This window comes from Physella acuta, unplaced genomic scaffold (genome assembly GCF_028476545.2).
Source record: "Physella acuta isolate Inbredline_101_S28 unplaced genomic scaffold, ASM2847654v3 ptg000493l, whole genome shotgun sequence".
Classification (NCBI taxonomy): domain Eukaryota; kingdom Metazoa; phylum Mollusca; class Gastropoda; family Physidae; genus Physella; species Physella acuta.
This window is the reverse complement of record NW_026732012.1, coordinates 19,883-41,180: the sequence shown is the minus strand read 5'-3', so window position 1 is coordinate 41,180 and position 21,298 is coordinate 19,883. Positions and strand designations below refer to the sequence as shown.

General features: G+C 31.7%; 1 protein-coding gene across 1 annotated transcript; it reads left to right on the top strand.

Annotated features, from left to right (window-relative positions):
• The first annotated feature begins 15,992 nt into the window (after nucleotides 1-15,992).
• On the top strand, nucleotides 15,993-20,884 carry LOC131944433 (uncharacterized). The gene is made up of 8 exons (XM_059305033.1): nucleotides 15,993-16,049; nucleotides 16,432-16,534; nucleotides 17,231-17,318; nucleotides 17,525-17,752; nucleotides 17,954-18,020; nucleotides 18,270-18,347; nucleotides 20,217-20,314; nucleotides 20,846-20,884. Exons 2-8 carry the CDS (start codon nucleotides 16,530-16,532, stop codon nucleotides 20,882-20,884), a joined length of 603 nt encoding a protein of 200 aa, XP_059161016.1. The 5' UTR covers nucleotides 15,993-16,049; nucleotides 16,432-16,529.
• Nucleotides 20,885-21,298: the final 414 nt, after the last annotated feature.

Sequence of the window (21,298 nt, the reverse complement as noted above, 5' to 3'; positions counted from 1 at the left end):
TTTTTTTATCGGATTTTTTTACAATCAAGAAATATATATTTTTTGATTAAGGAAGAGCTTGTACATACCTACTTCAGGTAACAGATAAAGATAAATCGTATTTTAAAATACAAGATTATCATGTTGATAATTGGTTAAAAATTACTCACGTAGTACAAAAATCTCCACATTCTTGCGCTAATACCCTTCTTCTCTTTACAGCAATCTTGTATCTGGCATTTACGTTTCTGGTATTATAAATAAGACAATAACCAAAATGATATTTTTAGTTTTTTTCTATTAAAAGTAATGACTTAAAGCGTGTATGTTAGCTACAGTTTAGTGATTTGAGAAAAAGATTCTCATCGACATTATAAATAATACGAAATTAAATTTCTGATTTGAATATATTTGTAGATACTTTTAGGTAACATTTTAAACACTTACTGTTTTAAAGATATCTATAAACCTATTCCAAGGTGTATCTGCCTGAAATATTATATATATATATATATATATATATATATATATATATATATATATATATATATATATATATATATATAAAATTTATTAAAATACAAAATTTAATTGACACATACAGTTATTATACATTATTATAGTACACACTTTTTTGAAAAAGATAATGAAAGATATTTACCCCCTCAGTTCTCTTATGACTATCCTGGAGAGACTGGTAGGCACTTTCTGGCTTGTGGTATTTACAACGGTGGGCATTCTGCAACCGGTATAATATCCTTTTAACATTTGGTGGTTTTTTTTCATGTAAATTATCTTGTTTGCACCGTACAACTATCATATAATTAGTGCAATCATTTCCAAGTAATTGAATATGCTTTGATTATTCATTGACAAGCTGATTTATGTTGTTTTAAGCTTAGAAAAATAATCTACATGAGCCATATATGTAGAGAGGTTTGAAAAAATCTAGGATGCTAGAGTGTCACAAATGTTTACTGGTGGTATTTAATCTTAAAATTACTAAAACCCTATATAAAAGTTATGGTCTAGCGGTAGAGGGCTGGACTGCTAACCCGTAAGTCTCGAGTTCGAATCCGGGTTCAAGGCAGCAGACCGTCCCTGAGTCCACCCAACTCTGATGGGTACCTAACTCACGTTAGGGAAAGTATAGGCGGCTGGGCATAGTGCTGACCACACTATCATTTCTTATGCCGAGGTCACAGAAACAAGTGAACTCTACTTCACTTGCCCCATAGACCATCGGGTTTGAAAGGGAAACTTTATATAACACTAATTACTTTAATTTTAGGATTACCAATACTTTTATTTGTAAAACAAACAAAAAAATGCAGATTTTTCAAATGAATTTTCTTAAGCTACACTGCTCAAATAACCATTTAATGTTGTTTCCTACTTTAGTAAAAAAATCTTGATCGATGTATTCAAGAATAGCCATGTCTTCCTCCATCATGTATCGAACAAAATCCGTATAGTCATTAGCTACTGCTGCATTCATTACCTCCCTTGTTAGTTCAATATTCTAAGCGAGACAATAATTGGATAACTTTTTTTTTAAAAGTCTGTTAATAACATTTACAAATAATGTCGATACATTTTAACAAAAATAATGTTTACAAAAATTGATGCATTGCTATTAGAGAAAGTTTTGCATGTAATATATCTTATCTGATGACACTGATATTAAAATGCAATTAATGTATAATGAAAGTGTTAAAAAGCTTCTGAAAATGATGAATATGAATTCAACAATGTTAATTAACAACTCAAGTTAAGATATTAGTCTACACATTATATCCTATTATTCATATTGACTTGCCTCTTGCCAGTTTAACGTCTGCAAAAATTCTTGCCTCACTCAGACATCTGACCTTTAGACACAACAAAAAGTACTTTAAAACTTGATTAGGTGTTTTCCCTTTCAAGGCTGATGTACCATTGGTTGTTTTTGTGCTTGCGTTGAGTATGTCCGTCAGTCCTGTTTTTATGTCGTCAGCTCCTGATATCTGAACTTGGGATATTGACCTGGCGCTCTCAGGTTCTGCGGGGTCAACGGTCAAGGTCGTTACGGGTGAAGACTTGTGAGAAATAGCATCAAGATTTGTTCTGTGTGAGCCGCGAGATAACTTACTAGGCCGACGGCTGGTGGGGAGGGGTTTGGTTTTGTTCTCGTTGTTTGTTTTAACTGTAGTACTGGAATCTTGATTCGGTTGAGAGATGGTTTCGTTTGGTGTAGAATGGCTAAAACTTGTATTGAGCTCTGGAATCACTTCTGGATTTATGGAAATATATCATATATATATATATATATATATATATGCTATATATATATATATACATATATATATATACATATATATACATATATATATATATATATATATATATATATATATATATATATATATATATATGATATATATATATATATATATATATATATATATATATATATATATATATACATTGGCATTGGCTTGGTGTGTAATGGGTTAATAACTTAGTCTCGTTAGTTTTTATGTGTGAGTGTGTGCGTGCGTGTGTGTGTGTGTATGTGTTTAGTACTAAAATCACTTACTTCTGATTGCAGGTAAAATTATCAATGCGATATCGTCTTTATCCTTCTCATGTCGCCCTGCTATGTTTACCACTGATACTAAGTTTTCTTTTCCCTTTAACTGGTATTCTTTGCTATAAAAAATTACTTTTTAAAATTCTAATATATATCGCTGTATAATATCAAAGTTTACAATAAAAATAATCAGATTTGCGACCGTTAAAAATTATGTAAAGACCGTTTCAGATATGTTGGATTTACTTTAAATTATTGTACTGTTGGATAGGCAACACTCGACAATGTTGTGTAACTTCTTTTTACTGTTCCTAATGTTTATATTATCCCTAATCTGTATTCATATGCCAAATCATTTATAAAAAAAACAAAGTAAAAGGAAGTTAATAAAATATTTTAATCGTCATTTACCTGTATAAATGTCTAATCAGCGCGTCTGTTTCCTTGCTGCTATCCTGCAAATGGAGACATACACAGTTACAATTTCACATGTTCAACTAGAATTGTTTTCATTACACTATAGAGGATTGTGTGATAGCACTGATTAACATACCTTGATTACAACTACTGGTATGTTTTCTTGGCATTTAGATTCGATATAGCTTAAATCGTCCAGTGTTCCGTTTACGACAATCGTTGCTTGGAAATTAGCGTCTAAAAATGAAACAACTGAGACATTATTGATTGATTCAGTAATATGATAGTAGCATTAAAAAATTATTGAACGAATAGTACACGAATTTACAAAATAAAATTACAAATGTATTGAAAGATTTATAAAGAGCCTTACGTATGAGCAGTGTAATGACAGCAATAACATAAAGAATGATTAAATTTCATTGACCTTGCGTTCTAAAGGGCATATCACGTCTCGTTTATTTTTTTTTCAATCTTAATATGATCAGCATTATTATTATTCTTTACATTATAAAATCTTATTAAAATCCAAGTCAGGGGAACTCATAAATGATCGACGAAATCTAACAAGACTAAAATATTGGGTTGGAAGTCTTTTGTTTTACCCCGCCAAGCATGGGTGTTGTGTTTAGTAATCGTTTACATTACCTCGTATTCTTTTTGTGATTAGAAAAATAAAATAAATCTGTTATTTGAATTTTAAAATAGTAATGATTTGAAAACACTAAATCTTACTTTTCATCGTATGCTTCCTTGTGTTAAAATATCTTTTACCGTTTAGGTCAAAAAGGAAATATTGTTTCTTTTCTTCCTAGACATGGGTATAAAGAGTATTTTCATGAAAGCAGTATACAACAGTAAAATGCTAGGAATTTTTGTATTTGAAACTGATAAACATTGTAATATATATGCATTTTTTAAATGGAAAATATTTTTCTAACTAAAAAAACTAGTTTTCAAATTGTAATGAAAAATTAGTAAATAGAAAGTGACAAATTATGCTAAAAGGAGATCGCATTGAGGGTAATAAAAACATTTATTGGAAATATACTTCATTAATTGCGTATATATAAGCTGTTTCACGAATTCTAAAAAAATCATTGTAGATGTTTAAATACGTTATTATTTTAGTTTACAAACTATGTGCTGCGATGAAAACTGCTGTTGTCCCCCTTCATGAAAAGTACGTCGTCCAAATATGGCCGGGTCCTGGTCCCTCGCCTCATAGCTTGAATGGATCAGACATCTGTGCACATGGTGTAGGACTATCTCATTGGGGCTCTCCACAAACAGCCACAAGTCTGGAATACAAGAACAGTAGATGACAAGCACGTTAAATAAGCTGTCATGGAATTTTTACGTAAACAAAAGGTTTGATTCCCAATAGTTTGTTGGGTGATGACTTAAAAAAGACTAATTAGCTTCATAAAGGGACACATTTTTTAATTAAATAAAGATACAGATATTTACCATTGTGTATGACAAACTTAAGAAGATGCTTTAATAGTTCGCTTCTCTCAAATGGTATTGCATTATTCGCTTGCACTTTGGCGAATAACCAAACTGCCATCTAAAATTAGAAATGCATAGCTATGTTAGATACGGCGTTCTATGTTTGGAAAAAAAAGTGTTTGCAAGTTGAAATGAAGTTGAAATCTAACACCAGCAGTTAGTTAATAATTGATTAGCTTTACCGGAGGGGATTTATTTATGTTCCAATCTTTGGTTAATCTCTCTCCAGTTTCTTTGCTTGTAATTCGTGTTTGGCATATAGGCGTTTTCATCTACGAAACAAAAACTTGTATTCCAGTTACTATAGCATTTATTTAGCATATTCTAAGTAACTCCAGGTCGCATTAGTTTGGTATAAAAACTTTTTTCTTATTTACGCAATAGACAACAAATTCAAAACAATTTTACAATTTCAAATAGGTGAAAATAACTAAAATGACCACCCACCATGAAAATGCATAGAAACGTGTAAATAAAACATGTGCAAACCGCTACCATTTAAAACCCGTTATGTCACAATAAGTTAGCAGTTAAAAGCTTGCCGTAAGAGTTAAAGCAATAAAAGTAGAAAAAAAAATCACATCTATTTAAATTGTGCCATTATCTGAGACCAGCCAGAACAGCGATGTACGAGAATATTACCTTGTGTGGATCCGTATCATTGGGTGTATTGTTGCTTGAGCTTGGTGTTTTACCTCGGTCTTGTCCAACAGTACTTTTAGTTTGCGGCTGAGGAAAGTGATTGACACAGAGGCGTAGCGAGAGAGGGGGAGCGGGGTAGACATATGTCCCCGGGCGCCGATCTTAAGGGGGGGGGGCGCCAAAATGGGTTGGAAAAAATGAAAGTTTGAGGGGGGGGGTGCAAAACAAAAGTTCGAAGGGGGGGGTGCAAATCAAAAGTTTGTCCCCGGGTGCCGGGAAGGGTCGCTACGATTCTGGATTAACATGAATGTCGATGCATAGTTGCTTTGTTACACATTTAAAAACTGATGAAATTATTTTTCGCCTTGCACGATAGCAATTCTGTGTTGAAACGTATACATTCAAACTACGTTCATTATGCTTTGTTATAAGATAACAATGCTTTAAATATGTACACTTTACTAGTAACGAAAATGCAACTCATAAGTATCAGACGTTTTATTAATTTTGCGGATGAAAGATTAAGTTATGCAAAACAGGAGAATAAATTACCATAGCCTTGATAAAAAAAAAGTAAAACAGGTATTCTAAGTTGGAGGCTCGTTAGCTGGGGAAAGCCACTCTTCTAGGAGAGAAAACTCCAAAATTAAACAACTGCTGCCTTGTAGTTTGTTCTTGGTTGGACAAAGGCTATGGAAGCAAATCCAAAAAGAAAAGCAGGCTGAAATCGGAGTCAATGGCCTCAATGGCGCATAACCAGTTGACACGTAACGCTTAATTGTGTTGGAGGCGTGGTCGAGTCGTCAAAAAGCTCATGGTTGATAAATTCGAACAAAGTCTCGAGTTCAAACCCACTGGCAGATAAATCTCGATCCCCTTCAACACTAATAATTAAGAACGAAGAAGAAGAAGAAGAAGTTGGTGGGAATTTATTTGTAAAAGATACAAAACATTAGAGAGTAAATTTTAATGTGGCAATTTTTTCAATAATATAAAGGTAAGTATTAGTAATAAACATAAAGATACATTATTTTTTTCGCGAGTGTTAAGGGTTGTGGTTATGATACAAATAGGGTCTACACATTATCAACTTACGGCAGATCCGTGTATAACATTTCTTTGATTCGGCTGTGTTGGCTGCGCCGTGTGTGGTGTTACTATGTTTGTTGACGGCATGGTGCAGTCCACCTCTATAACACAACGAATGTAATATGTAATGAGACATGGTGTAGTAAATATGATAATATTGAGCTTTATCTCTAAATATCCACATTAGAGCTGGGTGGACTCGAACTCAAGACTTTTGGGGTTAGCATGACCTACACTTTGACGGCTACGTCCTTAATGAACCATGCCGTAGCACAATATAAAACAAACTGTACTTCACGGCTAAGTTTTTATAGATTAATCCCATACAGCTTTACTCAATTTAATGTTCCTATTTATTGCTTACATAATTACAAACTATTGAGAGTTAAATGTGGCCAATTTCAGTTCGGACAAGAGGCAAGTAAGGTTGTTTCCCAATTTCGGAAAAATACATACCTTTTGGCGTGTGTGTAGAGAGAGAAGGAGGGGAAGGGGGTTAGTCAATGTACGTGTTGCGTCTGTGTGTGTGAGTGCATTTGTGGGTTCGTGCGAGTAGGGTGCATGTTTGCAACTATGATTGTATGTGTCTGTGTGTATGTTTGTGAGTGTACCTAAGGAGTTTGAGTCACTAAGAGAAGGGATACATTGCAAGACATCTTTGTTTCGTGTGTATCCTAGTAGCTTACTTGCATATAAATAATACAAATATATATATATATATATATATATATATATATATATATATATATATATATATATATCCAATAAACATAATATAAGAGTTTTAACTCATGCTACTTACATGCTTTTGCAATAATTATTGTTTGAAAACATTAAACTCTTATTACACGCATTCCATCGTAAGATAAAACCTATTTTATGTATGGTAGAGTGCATCTACGTATTATCGACAGTAAACTTAAAAAATCAATTGAGCTGTTCGATCACTGTTATCGATCATTGTTTCCAGGAACTGATGATCTAATAAACCCTATCCAGGAAATTGTGGCCAATCAAGCTTGCAACATCAGTTCTAGCCCTGAGGTACTCATGTTCTGTGATCGATATCTACAGCGTTGCTGTACATGTTGTGTACTTTTTTATTTGGTGCGGTGTTAAGCTACTTTAATTAAAGTAGTTTATACTTGGAAGGATAGTGTTGTATTTTTAATGATATTTTATCTTTGAAACATATATATATATATATATATATATATATATATATATATATATATATATATATATATATATATATATACATATATATATATATATATATATATATATATATATATATATATATATATATATATATGTGTGTGTGTGTGTGTGTGTGTGTTTATATGGGGGGGGGGCTCCAAACCGGTAACAACATTCTAAGCTGCATTATTGACTTATGCCGATTTAATTGTGTATCAGCAAAAGAAAAACTGGTATTGGCATCCCAATTATGTATAAAAAATTAGGGGTGGGGGGGGGGGGGCGCTCAATTGATTGTTGGCTCTGGGTTCCAGATTGGGTCGCTTCGCCTCTTGCCTTGGGTACAAAAGAGAAAAGAAAAAACAATATCACCTATAGATGCAATGATTTTTTTTTAAAATGTGCTGAGTAAATTGCCTAGATATTCATTTATTTATAGTTATAGTTTAGAATCAATATTATCGATCGGGGATAAAGTGTAACCAAGGCCATTTTCTGGAAAAACATTACTGTGGATATTTCTAGCTAAGTACTTCCATGTTCAAACCAGCTTGTTGGCAGAGTTTATTCCAGGCATCTCTTCGGGGGGAGGGGACCCAACGAGATGGATTTTATATAGTAAACATACACTTTTACTAGTGTCCGACCCCCCCCCCCCCGAAAAATGTAGACCGCCCCACCGAAACTTTCAAAAGCCCCCCCCCCCCCCGGAGAAAAAAGTCTGGAAGAAACACTTCTTGTTGGTTTGTTTAATTTGAGAAAACGTGCGTTTGTTTTGACTGAATAGGCGCCATAACAAATTAAAATAAAGCTGACATTGCTTTTTTAAGATAACTAACAATCGTATTTTGCATAATAATAAACCTAACCATCAATATAAATTAGAACAATGCACGTTTACGAACTTAATAAAAATATCCTCAAAATTAACTCACATTTAAACCTAACCCTGAGAATTTGATAATTAGAAATGTGTATAAATGAAGCTGATGTCTATATACTGATTCATATATGTGGTATTTTTTTCAATATATATATATATATATATATATATATATATATATATATATATATATATATATATATATATATATATATATAAACAAACGAACAAAATACGAGCGCACTTATCTTGGGCCTGATACAGTTTTGAAAACCTTGCTTTCTTACTTTATTACGATAATCCAAGCCATTCAAATGTATATAAAACAAGAATGGTATATTGTGTTATGTTTATTTTTTTTTTAATGTTACGTTTTTTTTTGTTGCTATTTTTACAAAACCAATATCAAGGTACAGGAAAAATTAATTTTGGAATACAGTCATTGCTTTTTGGTCGGAATTGGGCCCCCTAAACGGCCTACCTTTACCTCCCAACGAATGTTGTTTTGCTAGGTGTCATAAAAGTTGCATGGATTGTTATTTGTTGTCTTTGTTAAAATCTACAAAACACATCTCAAGAATTGAACTTATCGGCAGTTTCTCCTACTACACAGATACATAACGACATACTACTAACACAAACCATACGCTAAATTAGCTTTTAATATTGACATATGACATGAATATAAATATGTGTGCTGTCAAGTTTAAGAATAAAACATCTGTTTCTATTTACTGATTATCTTTAATTGTAACATAAATCTAACAGTAAACATGAGCATAAAATATGTAAGAACATTTAATTTAACTAGTCTTCGAATTTCTACCAAAAACGAAGATTTCGCAATCAGATGAATATTTAAAAAAAAGAATTTAAAAAAATGTTTGTGATGTGTTCTGAAATTGTTTAAATATTTTAAAATAAACGGAAATTTATGTTTAACAAGCTATGTATATCAATAATCCAAAACATGTCGAGATTTAAAGAATGTTTTGGCTTTACTTTTTTTTTAAAGAAACTGGAAATAAATTTTATGAGGTGACATTTTTTAGAGTTGAGTGTCCCAATTCCAATTTTTTAAGTATTGCACAGCTTATATATTCTAGTTAATCACTATGAAATGATTAATGTGCATTAATAAATCTTAATATTCTCAAATAAGCCAGCTCTAATTTCTAGATGTGTCAGAAATGTGCAAACTGCTAGAAAATATTTTCTACACATTTACGCCGATTTAAGTTTTTATATCATAAAGTATAACTAATATAATTTATGACATATATATATATATATATATAAATATATATATATATATATATATATATATATATATATATATATATATATATATATACATATATATATATATATATATATATATATATATATATATATATATATAATAAAGTATAACCAATATAATTTATGTTATATATAAATAAATATATATATACATATATATATATCATAAAGTATAACTAATATAATTTATGTTATATATATATATATATATATATATATATATATATATATATATATATATATATATATATATATATATATACATATAATGTAGTTACATACAAGTGAAACACTCCAAATGTTTTGTGGGCTGGGTAGAAGGGAGACAAAAATGTATTTATTATGACGCACTAGAAAGATTAATTGCTTCCTTTGAATATATGTTTTAAAGTATCAACATTAAATGTACGTGTTAGGGACAGTCTCGAGTAAGTCATGGTTCATGTCTGTAGGACGCCACTGTGTTTACTAAGATTTGATGGATATCTTACTAACGTTAAGGAAACAAAAGGGGCTGACCATACAATCCACATGTATTCCCTTCTCATGTGTACTTAGCACTAGCGTTAAATAAATGTGGCATATAATTCAGAATATGTATATGTTTATATACCTTTGTAATGGCAAATGTACACGTACATGTAAATTGTGTATATATATATATATATATATATATATATATATATATATATATATATAATACACTGGTGCCTGCTATGTGTATGTTTCGGCTCCCCGTCTAAAACCCCCTGGACATAAACCCCCTGGACATAAACCCCCCGACATAAACCCCCTGGACAAACCCCCCCCCCCCCGCGACATAAACCCCCTGGACAAAAAACCCCCAATTGAGGTTTATATAAGGAAAAACCAAAGATGATGAGAAACAAAATTAATATAAAAATACAAAACAAACATTAGGAAAAAAAATGTATTTTTATTATAACTTTAAAAAGACAGATTGTGAGCGATGCCTCGCAAATACTCAATAATGGTGGACTCATTAAAATTTTTAACAACAGTTAAAATTCGAGAGCTGCTATCAACATATTTTTTTTTCTGTTTTGGTAAACAGTGACCTGAATTAATCAGTGTACAATAAACCTCTTGGAGAGATTGTTCCTTTTTAATAAAGTCAATAAATTTCCCAATATTTGGGTGGCAACATCCCATATGCGACTGAAAACTTCTGTGCCAGCCTTCAACTGAGTTGTTTGTTTTTGGCATATGGTCTTCTGCACGTGTGTGCATGTTCCACATGTCAAGTGGAAACATAGGTTGTCTTCTACCTCGACGTTGTGGTCTGCCAATATAGTAGTCCTCAAAGTAGTCTGCAATCGGCATTGCTTCTTGGGGGAAAATTTCCAATAATTTTTCAAAGGCCGGTGAATCCCTCACATCTTTTGAATTGTTAAGAATGTGTTGCTTTGATCCGCACGGCTCCCACATGTCGATGACCTATATCTAAGGTGTTGTCGGTGCCCGATCTTTGATCAAATACAACTAAGGTCACTCCTTGATTTCGAAAAGCATTTTTTTAGGTAGAAACTATTTTCTTAGTCGTAAAAAAATTAAATTAATTGAATGTAATTTTTTTTAATTTCTTGGTTCACATCATCGTTATTTTTTCTTTATATAAACCTCAGTCCGGGGGTTATTATCCGGGGGGTTTATATCGCGGGGGGTTTTTGTCCAGGGGGTTTATGTCGCGGGGTTTTTTGTCCAGGGGGTGTATGTCGCGAGGGGTTTTTGTCCAGGGGGTTTATGTCGGGGGGTTTATGTCCAGGGAGTTTTTGTCCAGGGGGTTTTTGACCGGACACCGTATGTTTCTGTTAATAAGACATTGGTTCGTGCTATGTGTTTGTTTATATGGATCGACGTGTGATAACTGCTAAAGCGCCGCAGGTGTAGATGAGCGAAATCTTGACCGGAGAGCTGAAAAGGACTGGATTGACTTTTCATTTCGGCCAAATAACGCGTAACTACGGTACAGTCTAGTAATTCAAATAACTACAATAAGCCGACCAACGGTGTATCATACGCCGCTATTTAGTTGTTTTATTTTCTTCTTTTCAGTAATTCATAATTTGTGAATTCGACAGTACCAATGCTGCCACTGAATATATTTGCTTTAAAACACTTTTAGTAGGTCTTTAAGGACGATAACCCTCCCCTTCCTTTCCCCGACCCCTACCCCCACACCCCTGAAAGCAGCCTCCTCTTATTTACTTCCCCTAAGTTTAAAATAGTTTCAAACTAAATTATCTGCCCGTAATAGACGTCACTAAACCCTGCTCTACGATTGTAAACATTTAGCGTGAACCACAGCTCACTAGACCATGTAGGAGTGGGGGTGGTAGGGAGCGCGCTTACAGCTTGTTTTCTAACGTCTCCAAGAAGAGAATTATATATATATAGATGCAATATAGTTAGATTTAAATATTGTGTATGTAAAATTCATCAAGTAGGCTATTTAGTATCATATTTGGAACAGCGTAATCTCTCTGCAAAAACACGCTTGTTAACTCGAAATTGCAAGCGAATTCTAACTCGACTTAAAATAACTCTAAACTAAAGCAGAAAGAGTAAATCTGAAAAATAATCGATAATTCAGAAGTTTGTTTTTTTATATTCTTACCCATGACGTTATCGATGGTAACTTATTTTATTGACTACAAATACACGCCTTATGTTTGTTGACAAAGCTTGTGTTAGATTTGTTGCCGTTTCTTTCTGAACTTTGTTTGTGTAACAATAAATTATTTAATATGTATAGAACTGCTCGAAGTTCGATCCGTGGTATCGATTATAGTTTCAAGGAACGTATGACCTACTAAACATTATCCAGGAAAAAAAAAACGTGTCCTATCATGCGTGAAAGATCAATTCATGCCCAGGGGTCAATGTGTGTGTGTGTGTGTGGTACTTAATCCTTGAAATAGTATATATATATATATATATATATATATATATATATATAATTGTTTCCTACAATGCGCAAAGCATTTTGAATGTTTAACTCATCAAGCCCTAGATATTCAATTAATTAAAAAATGTAGTCAATATTATCGACCTGAGCTAAAATATCTTGAAGGTTAAGGGTGAGAAAAGAGCGTCTTGAAATAATTGCAACGTCTGGCTTTGTACAGATTTGTGACATCTTATCTTCATGCAGTTTTTAATTTGATAATCTATAGACTAAAGAATGATAGTATATTTGAAGGAAGAGTGAACTGATTAAAAACAAAATTGGTTTCTAACAGCTCGCTGCAAGGCAAAGTGAAACCGAGTCTCTCTGTATCCCGAGATGTAGTTAGGAGGAAGGGGTGGAGCCTCAGGGGATACCTCAAATAGAACACTAAAACAAATAGTAACAAATATATTGAAAAATTAAATACATATCAAGTTTTAATTATTTTTTTTTAAATCGTCGGTTTTTTTTTGTGTTGTAGAGTTGAAAGAAATATTCTTTTAGAAAATGGGCAATTGCAAAATGGTATCCCATACACCATCTTCTTTTATAAATCGGCTTGAGACAACTTCCATTTCAAAAGAAATCTCCAATTAAAGGACAATGATAACATAACTTTTTAGAAAAACATGGTCAGGACAACAATTGCTTGATGAGACCCCTATTTCTCTATTGGATTTACCTTCTTACATTATTTGAAAATAAACTTGAACAGGTTGTTTGACCTAATACAGAATATTACATATAATATAACGTTTAGTTTTAACCGAAATAAGTCTAATGGTACCTGAAATTAATACTTGAACCTGAAATTGTATTTTAAAATAATAAATAAATCCGCCTGATTACATAATCGTAATTGAATGTGAAAACTTCATAACATTTGGAAAGGAAATAAAATGATGAAGTAAAATGTAACTCGCGTGATCTCACTGTATTGATTGATTGATTTTTTTTTTTTGCTCAAGGTCTCATTGAAGAAAGGTAAGCATGTACGGTCACGCTAGATTCCAGCTAGAACGGGCAGGCATAAATAAATCGATGATCATCAACCTATAAAATTTACGAATGTTAGGAGCTTGGCTTTATTTTATAGAACTCTATGCACTCTTCATATGCCGAGGTCACAGAAACAAATGAACTCTACTTCACATGCCCCATAGACCGTCAGGTTTGAAAGGGAAACTTTACTTTACTAATGCACCTGACACTTTTAGAGCGTATGCGATTCCATTATATATATATATATATATATATATATATATATATATATATATATATATATATATATATATATATATATATATAACACGCAACATTTTATAACACATGTGTCTATCCTAAATTGTAATTAATTAAATAAAAAATGAATTTATTTTTATAATATAGTTATTTAAATAAGGTTCATTTTTTAAACTGACTAATTATTCTTTTCTGTTTTGTTATAGTGAAAATTATTATGTTTTTGTTTTCATTATTTTAAAATATCCATAGTCTCGCTGTTATGTACTTTTTTAGCCAACAACGTTTTTAGAATCTGACGGATGCTCAAAGTCGCTACACAATGATACACATTACAACGATGTCTATAGTGGTATTTGATTGTGTTTATAAGTGACGCTCAAATAAAGTACAAAAAAGTATACAATCATATTCCATTGCTCTTAATTTTGTTTCAATACTAGAAACCACATATAAACATCTAGTTTGTTAATAACTTTTTTTTTTAAATGATTAACACTAGAAACCAATAAACACGATGTTTGCACAATACTTAATGATTTTCGCTTAAGTGAATTTTTCAATACTAGACTTAAATTGGAATGTTTGTTATTTAACGATTATTTTTCTTTTGAAAGATATCGACTTTTTAAAATCGAAATCAATACAGCCACCTCAAGGTTATTTTAGTTACACTTCTATACTTGCATTCTAGGGCGCATTTTATAATGCATGTTAATTATCGTTTACATGTAGCTTGTTTACTATAAATAATGTTCATCTTTAGGCCAAGTGATCCATCGGGCAGATGAAGTAGAGTTCATATGTTTCTTGATCTCGGCACATGAAGGGATAAGTTTGTCAGCACTATCCCCAGCCACCTTTAATTTCCCTTACTTGAGTTAGGTACCCATCAGAGCTGGGTTAGCTCATGGACGTCCGCTTACCTGAAACCAGATATGAGCGCGAAATTTTCGGGTTAGCAGTCTAGCGCTCTACCGCTTGGCCTCGCCGTCCACCTTTCAACAGCTGTTCAAACATTATAACTGATGAGATATGAGGTTTCTTTTTGTTTTGGAGACAATTTACGCATCCAAATAGGTAAACACTTTAATTATAGGCGTAAAGGCATTAGATGAAAAGATCATGCTACATCATTTTTCTCATCACACTTACCGTAATAGCTCAAGTTAATGTTAAGCAATACATCTGGTACTAACTTTGGTTGAAGAAGTTGCAAAAAAGAAACCAAATTTGGAAATCATATCGTCATATTTCTTTGAGATATTTTTCTCCCGGATGGGACTTAAAACTTACAGGGGGGAGAGGGCATGCACAATAGTTAGAGTGTGAATAGTTTGTTTACATCGGAAATACTTTTTTCCACTTCATCTGGCAAAGGGTGAGGATGGGAAGTGGGGTGGGTGGGGGGGGAGGGGGGTTGGGAAGCTGAGTATAATGGAACTGTTATTTAATCTCGTATGCTTAAAAACTTTGTAGTATTCAAACGTTCAGGTTTTTAGATTTTAATAACAATGTTATTCATTTAACAACTATTAGTTGGCAAAACAACGTACACAATTGCTCTCCCCCCCCTCCCTTATCTATCACTCAATCACACCTTTAGTATGCGCCTGATTGCTTAGTCACAGCTTTCTTCATCCTAGTTTATTTTGTGCTTTGTTTAAAATAGTTTTACTTTTTCTAATTCATTTGGAGTTACCATTAATATTTGACTGCTGGTAGGAACATTAATACACGTCACCATACCTCATGCGCCTTATGAGCCTTACCCCCCTCATTAAATTAAAACATTCGAACCATCATTTCCACCCCCACCCACACCCACCACGCCCCCCCCCCCCCCCTCAACCATCATCCAATCTCTATCTGACAATGATCCCCGAGCAACGAATCCCAAATAAAAACGTCGCGATTGTTTAAGCTTTCTCTGTTGTTCATTCATGCTTACATCTGTAACATTTTTAGCAGCTTCTACTATAGCCCAAAGGCCTCCAATACACTCCACGGCAACTTATGAATGATTCTGCACTGCCCGATCCTGACGTATCGATTGGTACATTTATTCTCAAGGGCACATGATAGACAAGTTCGATCATGAAGGCTGCTGCTACCTGAAAGAAAAAAAACGAATCAATACATTCTAGGAAATGGAAGTAGGTTTCGAAACTAACTTACGCATTGCTTACGTGCTTACTTCAAAGTCGAGCTTGACAGACATTTTGCTCTCTCAGCTTTTGGTCTGGAAAACGGCATTTGTGCAATTGACTCTCTTAGGCATTATATATATATATATATATATATATATATATATATATATATATATATATATATATATATATATATATATATATATATATATATATATATATATATAGATGTATATGTATATATATTTACATAAATATATATACATTTGTGTATATATATATATATATATATATATTTATATATATATATATATATATGTATATATATACATATACACACATGTATTATGTTTGTATATATATATATATATATATATATATATATATATATATATATATATATATATATATATATATATATATACTTAGGTTTTTTATCGAATCTAGTGTACTAACTAAATTATGTTCTCAGGTAACGTAACTCAATAATATATCACCACATATGATAAAGCTTTATTCATAAGATGGGAGATTGTTGTTTTCGGAATTTTCTCAATTAACCGTGTTAAAATGAGGTGAGTTAGATAGTTTTGTTGCTTGAAAATTGCGTATGTTGATTGTAACTAAGTTATAAAATCTGCGAATAAGACAGTCACTTGTGAAACTATTGAACTATATTGTCTTTTGTTTAGCTGCGCATATATAATTTATAAATTATTGTCAAAAATGTTAATATATTTAAAATTAAAAATCACATTAAATTTTATACACAAATATATTATATTAACACAAAAAGTAGAATATATATATATTCGGATTTGAAGTTAACAACTATTAGTTAAAAATAGAAGTATTATACCACATTGAAATGTTTGTGACAAAAAAAATATTATCATCTAATTTTTATAAATAAAATGATTATAACAAATAATTTTAAAAATGAAAGACATTCATACCATTTGATTAATCCTATACTAACAGTAAAAGAATAAAACTCAATATATTCAAAAGTAAAAATAGTTCTTTTACTTTAATATAATTAAAATGTTATATTACATTTAACAATATAGTATTAAAAAAATTAAATTATAAGATTTGTTTAAAAAAAACCCATATACAATTACTGTTGAAAGTGAAACCAGTTTGGTATTTAGTTTCAATTTTTTTTATTACTCGAAATACATTTATATGTAACAGATGAATCTTTGGCCTTATTTTTCCAATTGCGGTAATATTTTAAAACCTTTACATCATTTATTTTATCATTTCAGCCGGGCGTTTAACAGATTTCGCAATTGGAACAAAGTCTCGCCTAATTCCCCAAGTAAAGTTTTCTTGGCTTATGCAGCCGAAAATGAGGTCTCTAATATTAAGCGACATAATAAATAACACATTCCATGGATTTTATATTTTATTCTAAACAAGTTTAAAACTTTAAAGATTTTTATTTATCAATAAAAGTTGCTTTGAACTGTGACTTTTCAATTTATATCTACTATATTTATTATTCAAAATAAGTTCACACATCTTTTTAATTCTTTGTATATTTTGTTTAATTCTATTAGATTACTGTCATCCCATGTGAGGAAACATTTGTTATCGACAATCAAGCACATGAAAATTACGAGTCTTCAAGTACAGATGTACAAGATACTACTGACGTCTCTTCTCACGAAGACACACATCCTATTCAATTACCAAGCCACGAATCAAATGAGGCACAACAGAAAAACAAAACATTTGCTGTGCCAATAGAATTCATCACTAAACCGTTTGACTTTAAGCATCCGCTGGTTAGTGAAAGAATATGAAAATATTTCGAATAATAATAAACCTTTAGATAAAAAAAAAAAAAAGCTAGAAATTTAAATATAAACTAAAAACGCTTAAAAATATTTTGCAAAATTTAAAGTAAACTTTATAATTATTGTTACAATATACAATTGTATAAACATATTAATGATTTAAAGGAACAATGAAATATGTTTTCACAGATGATTTGTTGGTTTTATAATGATAACAAAGATAATGAAGTTGTTAAGAACATAATCACTGGCTTAGGTAAGTACATTTATGTTTATTAAGTGTAAAAAAAAATAATTACAATTTAATTGTCTATTTGAAACTTAGAAACTAACATGTTTTATTATACAATTAGATGCAAAACATGTATACATATAAACGCACACACACACACACATATATATATATATATATATATATATATATATTTATATACATATACATATACATATACATAAAAATTACTCTAGATTTTAATAAACTATCTAAAATGTATTTTTTTTACAGATTCGTGTTTTACAAATACACGCTATCATTCCGAAACAGAAATTTCTCAAACGCCGATTTCTGTTACACTTGACAAAGGTAGAAATGATACAAATTATATTAATTAATTAATTAATTAATAAAAAAAAATATACATGTACATATATTATATATACTAGCCGTCCCGATCATGCCCTGCTCTGGCCTCTGTGAAAAACCTATCAGTATAGGACCTTGACATGTGTGTTGTTGCAATCAGCATGTACCCGGCATTGCCCGCACTTACCACAACCAACCAAAACCAAAACACAAAAAAAGAACCGTGAACATAACACAAACAAACACAACACAACACAAACACAACACAACCACAACACCAACACAAACACAACACAAACAAAACACAACACAAACAAAAACAAAAACACAACACACACAAACACCACATAACACAAACCATGACGTCTATATTATAATTGTAAATATTCTCTTAATTTGGTGCAGGTATCTATAAAAGAGTATTCTGAAACCTATCTCTAAAGAAACATGACATGTATGTTTAATAATCGGGATATACCCGGCATTGCCCATCCTAACTACAACCAACCAAAACCAAAACAAAACTAAAGAAAGGAAACATAACATAAACACTAATACAAACGATATCACAAACACAAACTCAAACCCAACCACAAACACAAACGAAAACACAAAACCAACCACAAACACTAACACAAATACAAACACAAACACATAGAAAAAACACAAACGAAAACGAAAAGGAAAAAGAAACAACGAAAACGAACCAAATCAAAACGCAAACCCAACCACTAACGCAAACCCAAATCGTACCATGCTGGGTCACCGGCGAAATCGCCTGTTTCAGCTTAATAAACGACTATAATATCCCAACGTATTTATAGTCTTTTGCACTCACTTAAACGAACATAGGCGCCAAACCCAACACGGGAATGCCCGGGGCCCTAAATAGCACTCGGTCTGGGCGCCTGAGGACTCCCGGATTCGATTCACTTAAAGACTAAAGTAACCTTTCTTATTCATACTCTATCACACAGTTTAAAGCAAAATTATGCACCATAGCGCTTACAGGATAGCACAAGGCGCCAAATTAAACCCTGGTGGGGCGCCGGCGGACGTGCCTGTTTCAATTTAATGAACAATTTTAATACCCCAAGCTTATCCGTAAACGGAAAGAAATAAACATATAGGACATATAGGACCTGGCTCATTAACTGTTATTGATTTAAAAAAATGATTAGTAAACAGTAAGTTCAGTGTATAGAATAAATAAAAGGCAGTATTAAAAATACCTACAACATTGCACTTAATCAATCCCCGCTAATTATGTAATTTTTTTTCTAACACTAAAACAAAGTAATAAAAAGTCAATTCTTTCTCCCCCCGATTTAATGGTTTTTTAAAGGGAAGTAGCTGTGTTTTCCAAATCAAGGGACGTTATGAGAACTAAAGGACAAAATGCAAATACATTTCAGACACATTTTTAGAAATTTTATAAACGGTGATATATTTTTTTTTATTTTATGTAAAGTTCATAATTAAAAATTATTATTCTAAGTATATGTAATGAAAATTTGTTTAAAGACTTTCAATAGTAACTTTTTAACTCATAAATTTAGACCATGAGCGCTTTAATAATCTAACAACTTGAATCCATCGGAGTATCGTTTTTTTTTTCGTTTTTTCTTATATTCCTTTGTAATCCACGACAAACATTTTACAAACAAACATACTGAATTTAACTTTATATATTAGAAGATACACACATTAATATATATATATATATATATATATATATATATATATATATATATATATATATATATATATATATATGCAAGTTAATGTTCTCTAAATATATATTTTATTGTCTCAATGTTCTTATCAATCCAAACCTCTCATTAAGATTTATTTTAATTTGTCTTTTAGAAATGTTGCAATGGGCATTTTTCGGTAAGATCAGCAGTAATGACAAACAACTCATCGAGCGTCTACTAAATTCAGGCATTTCAGTGTTATACCCAAAGGTACTTAAGTTAATATGTCAACTAATACAATAAGTATCAAATTACGCTTGAATATTTTACCATGTTTAATTAAGAAACAGATGGTCAAGTATGGCTAATGTTATATCAGGTAGGAAGGAATAATTATACTTTATGCTTGTATTGTATTGGGTCGTCCATTGGTGCGACCTCACACTTTTGAATTATTAAAAAAAGAGATGTTGGAAAACGAATTTTAGACGTTATTTCGCAATAGGAATTGATTAAAATACTCTATTTTGAGTTCAGACAAGATTTTGGAAAAAATATCGATGTTTTAAGAAATATTCAACTGCAATTTTAAGGGGGGGGGGGGTTGTAGGCTGTGGTGTGACGTCATTTTAGGGGGGGGTCTGGCTTTTTGTGACGATGTGTGATGGAGGGGTGGGAGGTAAAAATCGTCAAAAAAGCTTGACGTCATTTATGGATGACCCCTATAGAATTTTATTTAGCTTACTCATTATGAGTGTGTGGCTCTGCAAATTTTTAATTTAATCCACTTTCCATTGTTAGATTGAGCTGGCATTTGACACAGTGGTAAATCTTGGATGACAATGCAAGAATATTGAATTTTAATCTAATGTGATGATAGACAATTAGTCATTAAAATTTAGTTTAATAATTACTAGGTTCAATAATAAAAAGAAAGATAAAAAGATTTTGAAAAAAAACTAGCCACTGCTTGATTAGAGTTCCGACGTGGGTTAACTCTGTTCTGTTTACAGTTAGCTGATTTTATCGACCCCGAAATATTATAGAGCAAGTGACTATTTTAGAGATAACAAGCTACTGGGCGGATTTTAGTCTTCTTTTAGTCTTGGCCTATGTACTTTCAACTTCTTTACGAAATAATGACTAATAATAGAAAATAAAATCTTACTTAAAAATGTCAATTTTGTAGGGAAAAGTTTGTTTATTATATAAAATAAACCGGGAGTGATCTCCCCTAAACTTTCTCGAATATTC